The sequence below is a fragment of the Oryx dammah genome, unplaced genomic scaffold (assembly GCF_014754425.2).
Source record: "Oryx dammah isolate SB20612 unplaced genomic scaffold, SCBI_Odam_1.1 HiC_scaffold_28, whole genome shotgun sequence".
Lineage (NCBI taxonomy): Eukaryota > Metazoa > Chordata > Mammalia > Artiodactyla > Bovidae > Oryx > Oryx dammah.
In genome coordinates, this window is record NW_024070212.1 from 8901069 (window position 1) to 8913941 (window position 12873).

At 44.4% G+C, this 12873-nt stretch overlaps 1 protein-coding gene across 6 annotated transcripts in view; it reads left to right on the forward strand.

The window, feature by feature from the left end:
• The window catches only part of CD84 (CD84 molecule), a 39434-nt gene extending 27283 nt beyond the window's left edge, over nt 1-12151 (forward strand). Inside the window, exons 3-8 of one of the 6 annotated variants that reach the window (XM_040230094.1) lie at nt 5293-5544; nt 6166-6303; nt 7123-7155; nt 9038-9135; nt 10036-10098; nt 11756-12151. In XM_040230094.1, the coding sequence (XP_040086028.1) occupies nt 5293-5544; nt 6166-6303; nt 7123-7155; nt 9038-9135; nt 10036-10098; nt 11756-11821 (650 nt within the window). In that variant the 3' untranslated portion in view covers nt 11822-12151. The remainder of the gene's footprint in view (nt 1-5292; nt 5545-6165; nt 6304-7122; nt 7156-9037; nt 9136-10035; nt 10099-11755) is intronic. The other 5 variants (XM_040230095.1, XM_040230096.1, XM_040230098.1 and 2 more) reach the window with 5 other exon arrangements.
• The last annotated feature ends 722 nt before the right edge of the window (nt 12152-12873 follow it).

The following is a 12873-nucleotide window of genomic DNA, read 5'->3' on the forward strand; positions in this document are numbered from 1 at the left end:
TCTTCGGCATTGCCTTTCTTTGGAATTGGAATGAAAACTGACCTTTTCCCGTCCTGTGGCCACTGCTGAGTTTTCCAAATTTGACCCAGGCATAGTTGATAATTTTTTGCTGGGCTGCTTTTAGCCCTACCTTTACACAGATCAGAAAATGATCCCTTTCCTAGATATGCTCAGGGTGATTATAATTTCAGTTAGGATCGGAGGAGGGGACTGCAGTTTCCCCCACTGGATATTTATTGCTTGACTTGTTGAAGCCCTGTAGTATACCCTCAGGCTTCCTTTATGACCCTAGCATACTCAAGGTCAGATAAAATTTGACTCAATATGACCATGATGTCCTTCCATGTCAAGTCAAAGGCCAAGGTAATGTGTTGGAATGTATCTATATATTTGCCTGGGTCATCTGTATAGCTTTTCAGGTCTTGTTTTATCTGTCTTAGTTCTAAGTGGGAGAAGAACTTATGGACCCAGGTTGGTCCAAATTCTCCTCCAGTTTCAACTAAGGGACATACTTGAGTTGGTTTTTGTGGATGGGGTGCTCCCGGGGGCATATTTGGAAACAAGGAAAGAGCACCAGGCAACTCAGGAGCCATGGGAGGTGAGCCTTCATGGAAGGCTTCCTTCTCTTGGTTGTCTGTGCCTAACACCATTTGCCTAGTAGGCTCACTTTTAGGGCATACCACAATCCCATACTTAAGACAGAGTTCTTTCATATCTCTTAGGTGGAAGAAAATTTGTACATAGAGGATCTCTGTCCATTTCCCTTATCTTTTGCAGAATACGTCTAACTGCAGGATGGTATTGTAATTTAAACTCCCATCCTCAGGCCAGTGTTCCTTATCCCCCAGAGGACACTGTGGCCATGCAGTGGCACAAAAGAATTTTAAGCAACTTTTCCTTAGAGGATCAAACACCTTTCAGTCATCAAGGATGCATCTGAAGGACACCTGTCAGGAAGTTGATTGGTTATTTCCCATCTGAAAGACAGTGATGACAAGGAGGAAAAGAAAAAAGGAGAAGAAACTAATAGAACTTCTTCTATTTTTATGGGTGGACTTCCTTAAGGGTGAGTCTTTCTGAAGATTATCCTACCCAGTACTGTTGCAAATTGAGAGCCAAGGGTCAAGGTGTGGATCCCCAGGGGGTTTGAGGCTTGACAGTCTCCTAGAGATCAACATTTCATTGTCATAGGCCCACTTTAGGTAACAACAGAAGTAATGGCAAAGGAGAGGGTTATCTGGTCCTGTTAGGGGCATTAAGAGTATTTTAATAATAAGCTGGGTGGAGTGATGTTGCCTACAAGGGGGCAGGTCCTGGTTGCAGGAGTTAGTAAGTGACTTAAGAACAAATTGATAAGAGGCAACAGACCAGATGTTCCATAAAAGTGGAGTGGAGATTTGATCCGGGGTTATGTTTGTAACTTTAGGAGAAGGGTGGTAAGGGTTTGGACCCAAACAGGCTGCAGGGTTCACTCCCAAAGTGGAAAACATTGTCCCTGGAAGCCCAATTGCTCTTGAAGTGATGCCACCAACATGATGGACCTCTAGCAGGCACTGTGGGCCTGTCACCCGCCCTAGCAGGTTCACTGAGAGGCGCTGTTGATACACATGTTGTAGGAAACATGGAAGATGAAGGTCTGAAACTCTAGAGGGATTGGATATTATATAGTACTTCCTCCCAAGGGCCAGCTGTTTTCTGGTTGTCCCTCCAGAAGATTGTAGAGGCAACATTGTAGGCCTGTAAGGGGCTCAGGAAAAGAGCATGAAACAGGAGGGAAGGGTCCAAGGCACAACTTTTGAAAGAATGACACAGCCCAGGGGCATAGGCATAACATAAACTGATTAAAATCAAATGGGTCCAAGATGGCAGACAAGTCAAATTCAACTATACCTTGATCCTCAGTCTGCAAGCTAAATGACACACTGTGAGGCTCCATGACAGTTCCAAGACACTATCAAAAGACCAAGGAGTGGATTGATCCCCAATTGTTGGAATAATCCTCCCACCCATTAGCATATGACATCACCCAGCTCACAAAAACTAACCACACAGTTCACAGCAGACACATTTACCCTCTGTGATGGCACACACTCTGTGGCCTGGGCTTCTCTCTGAATCCAAACAAATCTACCTCTTACCTATTGCTGTGTCTCTCACTGAATTTTTTTGCAATGAGACATCAAGAACCTGAGCTTCATTAGGTCCTGCCATGTGGGTTTGAGTCCCAATCTTAGGTAAACAGTTTCAAGCACAACTTTTGGAGATGGAAAGATGATGACCTGCCCAATATTTTGTAAACAGTGGCACAGATGGAGAGAGGAGCTGAAGAATGGGAGAAAAAGCAGTGGGAAACATGCTGAGGAACCCCCTTCATAGCCTGTCAGAAAAAGTGCTAAATGCCTGACCTGTACCCATAGTTTTCACTGGCCTGATCCTTGGCACAAAGAAGATTAAGGAAAGAATAACCCTTACCCACTTGGGCAATAGCTACTAAGGCATAGCAGATAGTGAAGCCTTCAGGACACGCTGGGAAGTAGCCCATGCCAGAGACCCTCAACTGCACCCACTGCTGCTCACCTGTTCACAGGGGGTTCAAGGAAACGAGAAACTAGAGATTGTAAAGGAATTAAGATTTGTTAGCCATATGTCCTTCCAGCCACTGGGGCGAGGACCTCTTACCTTAACTGGAGGTCTTCTGGAATCTGAGACTGAGCTGTGTGAACTTTCTGCTGAGTTTGTTTTTGTGCTGTCCATGTTTTCAGCATACTAGGCTTCTTGTCGCTTCCACTGGCCTGGGTTTCCTTGGCATTCAGCTTCCACAACATGAGCTTCTGCCAAATTGGGCTTCTTCTGTGCTTGGTCTCTGCCTCATGGAGCTGAGCTGAGGTTGTTTCAGCCAGGTTACATCCGAGTTATGGCACCAGATATGTCATCAGGGGAGTGTGTAATTTCCTAGATTCTGTCTTACTGCAGCAAAGATTTGAAATGGTGGACCAGTGTTATAGCTCCGTTACAGCTCAGTTTTATTTGGCAAACAAAAGAGAGTACACCCTCGAGGCGTGAGGGCAGGCTGACCCAAAAGGAGAGAGTCTCAATCTTGGCTCCTCTTTTTATGTTTTGTCTCCTCCCCCTGAGCCTGCCATATGAAAACTGGGCTAGCCCATAAGGCTGTTTGTTTCACCTGAGGTTCTCAGTCTGGTCCTCAGATTTTCTTTTGTTCCACTTCTGTGGGCTTTTTCCTTTCTTTGTTTTTTAGCCACCACCATTTTGGACTTCTTTTTCCTATTCTAACTACCTAATAGTAACATCTCTTTGCCTGCTGAGAAAAATGAGATGGAATCCTATTTTCACCACTATCCACCACCTTAACATTCACTAAAAAAAAAAAAAAAAAGTCTTTCTAAAAACAAGTGAACAACAAGCAGAGACTTGAAACACTGTTGTTAATCAAGTTTCTAAGGAAACACACAATTTGGTTCCTTTTTCACTATGCATATCTGTATCTATCACTGTTACAGCTAATCAAGGTCTTTACTCCAAACTTATTTAGAAGCTTTTTTGCCTCATCACTAATTCTGATCTGGAATGTTCCCCTCTAAGAGACTCTTCCTGGAAGAAGGCATGGCAACGCACTCCAGTGTTCTTGCCGGGAGAGTCCCATGGACAGAGAAACCTGCTGGGCTACAGTCCACAGAGTCACAAAGAGTGCAAGCATGCACAAGAGACTCTTAGAACCAGAGTTTCTGATTAGGTTGGAATCAAAGCCTTTACAACTCTTACTTCCCATTTTGTACATCCTCACAGGTACACACAAATGGTTTCTGTCTCCACACTGCCAAATTTATTGCTTTTACAAACTCTACGTTAATTAGAAAGTTATGTGCCAGTTCCTTCCTCTCTTCCCTCCCTCACACGGCAGTAGTGGAGGGGCAAACCACATCACAGCAGATTTGCCAAGAATGAACTAAACTTATAAACTCTGAATATGGTCCGTTTCTTATCTCCTGGCAAAGGATCTTTCCTGTACTTCTTCCAGCTCCAGATCTAGTTATTGCATCAACTTACATATAATTGGTTTTTTCATAATCCTTTACACCTAAAACTTTTATCATTTACCTTTTGATTGCTTTAGTAAAAACATTTTTTGAAATGAACTTTTAAAGAGGTTTGAACTTTTTCATCATAGGCACTTTAAAACAAAATAGATGAAAATAAAAAAAAAGAAAATACACATTCACCAGAAAACAGAGCCAAACAAAAATGTTTAAAGATTGTTTCATACAGTAGCGTGCTGATAAATTTTCAACTAGTTGTTAATGATGTGTATGTCTGTATACACACACTATAAACTGTATTAACATAAAGGAGATGTGGCACACAACTGTATAAGTGATAATATACAACAGTCTTTATTGTAAATTCCATATAGCCAGTTGTTCTCACAGAGTATGCTTTCACTGGTTTTCGCTGAGCATTTATATCCCTAGCCAACATGTGGTTGCAACTGATGAATGAACCAATGTGAAAATGGATGAACACAATCAACATAAATATTGGTTGATATTTTAATTAAAGCTTACTAATAAGAAAAAAGTGATTCAGCAAAGACACATGTATTGGAACTTCATTTGTTCATCAATGATGTGAGCAACTTCTTTGCTGATCTGGATAATGGTTCTCAAATTCTGAAAGAATATTTCTGACTTTTTCTGTGCTATTCACAATGTAAAGTCTTCAATTTTGTTTGTTTGTTTAATCTGCTTTAGAACCTTCTCCATTGCTTTCTTAAGTCTGGAGTGACAATCAGGAAAGCAATAAATCAAGCCCTAGTTTGTAGCATTGCCAATTCCTTTGATGTAAATACTCCAACTACGGCTGATTTTAAGTCATGCAGAGTTGGGAAGACGTTTTACATCATTACAAGGGATAAATATGATAGGTATAAACAACTCATAGAGCATAGATAAGAGTAAATTGGGACTTCCCTATTGGTCTAACAGTTAAGACTCCGCACTTTTACCGCAGGGGGCATGGGTTTGATCCCTGGCTGGGAAACCAAGATTCCTCATGGCACTGCCAAAAAAAAAAAAACAAATAAAAAAGTAAATTGTCCAAAAACATTAGAAAGTGATGAGTTTTGAGGATTTATTAGCTTTGTTACTAATAAAATGTACTTCACTGTAAGTTTTTAACAACCCTCATGAAAATGTCTGAAAAGTTAATAGTTGACTCCCTCAGGCTGATATAGGTCATCTCCAGCTTACCAGTGGTTCATGTGTTTTCTCCTCACAGGTCGTCTTGGGAAGCCAAAAATTACTCAGAATTTCGTGACATCTGTGAACAGCACCTGTAATGTCACACTGATGTGCTCTATGGATAAAGAAGAAAAGAATGTGACATACAGTTGGAGTCCACGAGGGGAAGAGGGCAATGTCCTTCAAATCTTCCAGACCCCTGACAACCAAGAGGAGACTTACACGTGTACAGCACGGAATCCTGTCAGCAACAATTCTGACTCCATCTCTGCCCAGCAGCTCTGTACAGGTAACCAAGCATCTCTGTCCATCTCTCCTGAAGTCTCAAAATTCACTCTGACCTGCTTCAAGGCCTGAGGTGAGGTGAAGTCGCTCAGTCGTGTCCGACTCTTTGCGACCCCATGGACTGTAGTCCACAAGGCTCCTCCATCCATGGGATTCTCCAGGCAAGAATACTGGAGTGGGTTGCCATTTCCTTCTCCAGCGGATCTTCCCGACCCAGGGATCAAACCCAGGTCTCCCTTATTGGAGGCAGACACTTTAACCTCTGAGCCACCAGGAAAGCTGGTCGCAAGGCCTGAATCTGGTCCAAGTTCTCCAGAGGAAGGTGCTTTCGTTATGCCATGGCTGGACCCAAGGTGCTTCTCCTCCCAGTAAGCCCCAGAAAAGAGTTCAAAGCCTTCTGGGAGATGCCAGGCATTTCAGGGTATTCTGAGGCAGTCCCCACTCAGCTGTCTGATTCAGTTTCTGATCTTGACCTTTAATAGCGGGCAGTACAGTTTTCCTTGTAGCTTTGCCACTCCCCTGGAGGGCACCTAGTATGGATAGTGCTCTTGAATGTGGACAAGCTTGCCTAACCTCTCTGGCCCATTTCCTGAGAGTCAAGTCTCATTGCATCTTCTGTTTTCAGACATCACAATGAGCCCCCATATTCACCACACTGGACTGATAAGTGGGCTGGCTGTGCTTTCTCTGCTTATAATCATTCTACCTTCAGTGGTTTTGTTCCTTTTGTGCAAGAAAGGAGAAGGTAGGATTTTCTCACAAGGTAAATGTAGAAATGTACCTTCGTTTTTCCTGGGATTGAAGTCAGCTATCCAAGGTGGGGTGGAAATGTCCTTCATTCCAGGGAATTAGTCTTTCTAGACTCCTCAGTGCTCCATCTTACCATCTCCCAGAAAGACGGCCCCGATTACTGTATTACATTACCCTGAATGGTCTTCCAAACATGTTTCTGGGATCAGCAGGATGCCATGGGTCCAGAACTTGGGTCCAAGTTTAAGTGAGTAAGTACCTGTTAGTTGCTTAGTCGTGTTTGACTCTTTGCGATCCCATGGACTGTAGCCTGCCAGGCTCCTCTATTCACGAAATTCTCCAGGCAAGGATACTGGAGTGGGTTACCATTTCCTTCTCCAGGTCTCCTGTAGGGGAAACTAGAATTGGACACCTCAAGTCAAAGAGAGCCCCTGGGTTCAAGTTTAGCCCTGCCATTAACAAACTGTGCTCCATGGGGCACATGTATTTACCTCTCTGACTCAGTGTTCTCACACATGAAATAAGATTTGGACTAAGTCTCCAAGGTCACTTCCAAGTCCACCAAAACTGTGACCTTTGAAATGTCATTGAGGGACAAGTACTAGTTGTCACTAGATCCCTTTGGGTCCCTCTGGATCATTCTGTAATTGTAACCATTCTAAACTCAGAAAACCTGATCTTGGGCCCTAGGGGAGTCCACCCTCCTATTCCTCTTAACTCTGTGTCCACTCAAAATCTTCCTTTCCCACCCATCATAATAGCAACCCTGGATGTAGAGAGGCTCTTCCTCTGATTCCATGTTCCTGACTCTCTTTTGGGTCTGATTCCTCAGGTTCCTTCTTGAACAACTTCAGTAAGAACCCTGGTAAGTTCTCAACCACTAGTTTCCCTGGATGACAATTGGAAGAGATGAGTTCACAGCAGAGTGGTGGAGCCTAAGCTTGTACTTTGCAGACAGTCTGGGGTGAAAGTCCCAGCTTGACCATTTATCTGCTACCAATTACTTTATCACTGTCTTGGTTTTCTCCATTGTAAAATACACATAAAACCAGGATGTGCAGCATATTCTTATGAAACAGATTTAGTGAATTACACATATGAAGTACTTGGCCCAGTGTCTGGTACATTGTGAGTACTTAGTGTTAGATACTATCTTTACAATTGACACACCTGGGCTTGGCACAGAAGGAGGCATCCTGGGGGAAGAGAGTCTGTAACGTGAACTGTAGCTCAAATAGTCTCTTGATGGGGAGCAGTCACATCACCTCCTCAGGCCATAGGTGATCTTCAAGGCTCCTCAAAGAGGTATTTGTCCTCAATCCCTCACAGCCTTGTTGGAGGGAAGAAGGCCTATGTTTTCATCTGCAAATGAAATAAGAGAGAGCACTAAATCTGGTTCACTCACCAAGTCTGAGGCAGGGACTGGGACAGGACTAAACTCTGAAACACTGGATCCCTGTAATAAGAGCACTCAGCCCAGACCTGTTGTCTGCAGATATGTTGGTGCTTTGGAATATGAAGGCCCCGAATTCTGCCTCTCTGTTTTCAACTTGACCCTCAAATATTCTGCATTAGGAGCAAAGAAAAGCAGTACAGTGGGAGAAATGCATCTATTAGTCCATGAATTCTTAAAACATTAGTCACTCTGTTCTGTCCGACTTTTTTCAATCCTGTGGCCTGCAGCCACCAGGTTCTTCTGTCCATGGAATTCTTCAGGCTAGAATACTGGAATGGATAGCCATTCCCTTCTCCAGGGGATCTTCCCAAACCAGAAACTGAACCCTGGTCTCCCCTTGTAGCTCAGCTGGTAAAGAATCCACCTGAAATGCAGGAGATTCCGGTTGTATTCCTGCATTGGGAAAATCCCCTGGAGAAGGGATAAGCTACCCACTCCAGTATTCTTGGGCTTCCCTGGTGGCTCAGATGGTAAAGAATCTGCTTGCAATGTGGTAGACTTGAGTTCGATTTCTGGGTTTGGAAGATCCTTTGGACAAGGGCATGGCAACCCACTCCAGTATTTTTGCCTGGAGAATTCCAAGGACACAGGGGCCTGGCAGGCTACAGTTCATGGGGTCACAAAGAGTCAGACATGACTAAGCCTAGCACAGTTCCCACATTGCAGGCAGATTCTTTATCATCTGAGTCACTAGGTGAACCCTGAATTCTTAAAAGTAGGAATTCTTAAATTCCTCACACAGAGCTTGGCAGGTAGAGAGTTTAACAAATGTTTGACTCTGAATCAATCAGTCAAGTAACAAATGTGTGTGGGGTACCTCTTACATGTCTAACACTGAGGTGGTAAAAGAAAGATATGTACCAGAAGAAACCAACAGTGTGTAACTAGAGAGAATCAATCTAATTGAAAAACTAAGACTGTCACGTGAAAAGACTAGCCATACAAGGCAGTCAGTGCTAAATGCTGGAGACACTAAGGAAGACCCTGGGTTGAAAAGCTACCTTCAGTGCCCACACAGAGATTGGGGAGAATCTCTTTATCCTAATGTGGACTGAAAAGAATTCCCACTGTGCTCTGGGTGAGACCTGAGCAAGTTGTCTCCTGCACCGCATGGCATCCCTAAGAAAGAGACAAGCAAGGATTCAAACATCCATTTCAAGAGGACAGGAGTCATTTAACCTCTTGGGGTTTCATTTCTTCATTTGAAAAAAAGAGAACATTAGAGTAAATCATCTCTAAAAATTCATCCACATTTTCATGTACTGTGGTTCTATGCTTGTTTATGACTCAGATGCTTCTTCAAAGAAAACAATATACACATACATCACAGTTTCAAGAAACACCCGGGCAGCAGAGTCCAGGATCTATGATGAGATCCCCCAGTCCAAGGTAAGGTGGTGCTATTCACTGGTCTCCACCACCACCCCCGACAGGGAGTCATGGGTAGCAACCACAGGCCAGGGGCTGGGAGTGCGGGATCTGACCAAGAAATACCATATCAGGGAAATGATCCTTTGAGTCTTTCTATGAGGACAAGAAAGTGGCCATGTGTCACCCCCTGGTAGCCTCTCAGACTTGAGACATCATGCTTCTAATTGGGCCTGGTTCCAGGTTAGATGTCATGATTAAGAGTAAAGCACATTCTATAGGGGACCCATACCAGGGGAGCCTCTGATATGAGGTGAGAGCTTTTATGTGGCCACTGACCAGTAAACAAGTTGCTAAGGGGATTTCAAGGACACAAAACTGAGAGAGGCCCACTTGAACTTGACTTCTTGGTCTGGCTGCAGCAGCAGCTTATTTTCCGCAGGCTAATTCACTCTGTCCCACAGCCTGAACTCCCACCTTCCTTTTACCTGCCTGCCCCTCCCTCACCTCCACCCAGAACCAGGCTTCCTCATGGCATCACCTTCCTCTGTGCTCTACCAGCCTGCTCTTCTGAAGTCTCCAAGGAGAGAAAGGGAAATTGAGGTCTGCCTGGTCAATCCAGCCCTATACTTGGACCAATAGTTCAGGTGGGTTCGTAGAGCCTATGAAAAGCTAAAATTCTGATTAAGCAAGACTCAATCTGAACCACCAGACTGTTCTTCTTTGCTTCTGAGGTTCTTGTCCAATTGCTACCTATACCCACCCCAACTTGACCCGGATCCTCTCCACCTGGATGGAAAAGGTGAAGCTGGGAGAAGAGAGCACTTAGTGAAAGTGAGAGCAGGGAGGGCTGATGGGCAGAGGCAGAAGTAAGAGATTTGCCTGGGCTCCCTCACTGAGGGCAAGATGGGTATTTTACAGGTGCTCCCCACCAAGGAGGAGCCAGTGAACACAATTTACTCCATGATGCAGTACTCTGATAAGGTAAAGTCTTTCTGATTTTTATCACTGTTGTCCTGTCTGTTTCAACTTTTCTTTGGCATCTTATCTAACCAAACAGGAGTAAACTGGTTCCCTTGGGACTCTGTGCTTCTCAAGATTAATTGCTGAGAGCCTTGATCTCCTTCCACACATGGACACAGCTCTGCTTCCCAGGTCCAAGGCCACTTACAAGCTGGCTTTCTTGATTGCTGTTCCCAGCTTTTCTATGAAGGAGCACCTAGGTCTCTGAACTGCAGTGTGGAAACTTCAGCCTCTAATAACATCCAGGGCCATTGCTAGCTCACAGTGTATAAATTGGAAGGCAGGTCGGCCATGCCCCAGGCAGACACAGGGCCACACCTGATGCACAGATAGGCAGGTAGAACACAGGTTGGATCTCAGTTCCCACTAGTTCCCTCAGCAGACCTTCACACTGTGCCACCTATACAAGCATTTGTAGTGCTCTAGTGATACTCATGTTCCCTGTGCCCCAGCATCCTTCTCTCAAATATGCAAAGAGGGAAGGCAGGTCCTGACCTTTGACAGGACTTTCAGTTTGGGGAACCTGGTTTGGTGTTGTTACTATCTGAAAGTCTTTGTTTCCACCACAATTAGGACAGCTTTGGGGTCTCTGGGTGAATCAAACATTTTGGAAGTGTTTCTGCCTAATAGCTGAGCTAAGAGGCAGGAAGCTAACCATGAAAGATAAATTTGAACCCAGATGTCTGGGGAGAAAGGGATGATAATGATAACAAGTGACGAGCGGGATGAAATATTGGGATGTCAAAATGGAATGCAAATGAATTCATGAATAAGAATTAAAAGTTGATTCTATGAGTCATCTGTAAGCTGGACAAGTCAGAAGGTCATAAAGGAACTCAATGCACAGGTCAGTTTGAATGTCAAGATAAACCAAGTGCCCTGGAGAATAAGACAGAAGGACTTTGACTTCCTCAAGGACCAAAGATGGAAGGAGAAAGAAGAAAAGGAAGAAAATGAGTGAGGAAAGGGCTGGGGGGGGCGGGGGGGCGGGAGGGGAAGGAGAAGCAAGTGAGAAGCAGGGCGCCAGCATGTCTGCACCAGGATTAGAAGGAGAGTAGGAGGAAACAGAAGAAAATACACTGGAAAGTAGTAGATTTGAGGGATTAATCAGGGACTCCTGGATTGAGACATCTCATAGTAAACTCTCTACCCAAGTTGGTTGGCAATTACTAGTTTGGTTAGTACGTGATTTAAAACCTAGGACTCCCTGAGCCAGTTGAAGAGTTGTCTGCAGTATTCTAAGTAAATACTTAGAATTAGTGAAAGTGACTCACCACTACATATAAGCCAAGGTGAAGTTATTGGGGTAAAGGAGAAATGAAGGCTTAACTAGGAACAAGGAAGGCAGGTCACATGAGCCTGAATGTCGCTTCAAGCTTATAATCAAAATCAATGGAGATATCCACATTCCCACCTGCTGTTTTTTCTGAGTTAAGAGCGCTTCCAAATGGAGTGACTGGAACAGAGGTGAGGGACTCAGCAAAGGGCAAGATCCTGCTACCCCAGAGTACCCCAGAACCAGGGAAATCTAAGACGTCTTTCTACAGGCTCCCTGTGGGACTGGAATCTCCGAGCAGTGCCTTTAAGTCAGCATTTCCCTCTTCTCCCTTTTGTACAGATGGAGAAAACCAGCACTCAGAACAGCAAACCTCTTGGGACTTCATGCTATGAAATTGTGATCTAGGCTCCCAGATGGAATTCTCCCCAGAGAAACTGAGCTGCAACCACACATACTGGCAGATGATCCAGACCTAGACTTGCTCTGCCGAGATCTTACCCAAAGATTACAGATCACCAGATTCCAACATGTAAGCAAAGAAGGAGACACTTTGTTGCTGGGCATAACTTGTACTGAAATAGACAAATGCATCATGCCCTTTCTAAGATGGCTCACTTCCTAACAAATAGCAAGGCAGATCCCTTGGCACAGTGCTTCCCATCCTTCTTCACACTGCCACACATGGAGAAAATAATTTTTATGATACAGTGGAATAAACAATCAAGATTGCTCATGGCTGGAGGCTGCATATGACTGGAGGGGATGACTCTTCCCAGCAACCATATGTGGAGGATCAATATTTACACACCTGTAACCTGCCATGACACACCACTTAAGAGCCTCTGTTCACACTCAGTATATGGGAGAAGCCCTGGTGCATGGCTTCACCCAGTCCCCCTACACCTTGGGCAGATGAGCCTCTCACTCAAGTGCATGACTTGATATATAGAGTGTGGACTGCATTTCAGGCTCTGTTTGTCCCTTTGCCTGGGAACGTTTGTTCAGGGTATACCTGGCTGGACCAGCCCAACCCTCTATCACTGTGTGGCATGGAAAGATGTCAGAGCTGTGGGTCTCAGCTGTTCAGACACACTCTTCCAATGGAGTGTTGGAACCAACACTTCTGCCTTGCATTTGGACTGGAACTTCCACCATCAGCTTTCCTGGTTCTCAGGCCTTTCAACTCAGACCTCTTCAGCTTGCTTACAGATCTTAGAATTTCTCAATCTCTGTAACCACATGAGTCAATTCCTTTATAGCTCTTTCCTATAGTTCTGTTTCTCTACGAAACCAAACTAAGATACACTCCAGACTGCCTCATCATGAAAAAGAAGGCATCTCCAATAAAGCCATTCTCCAAAAGGAACTCATTTCAGTTCAGTCGCTCAGTCGTGTCCAACTCTTCGTGACCCCATGGACCACAATGCACCAGCCCTCCCTGTCCATCACTAACTTCC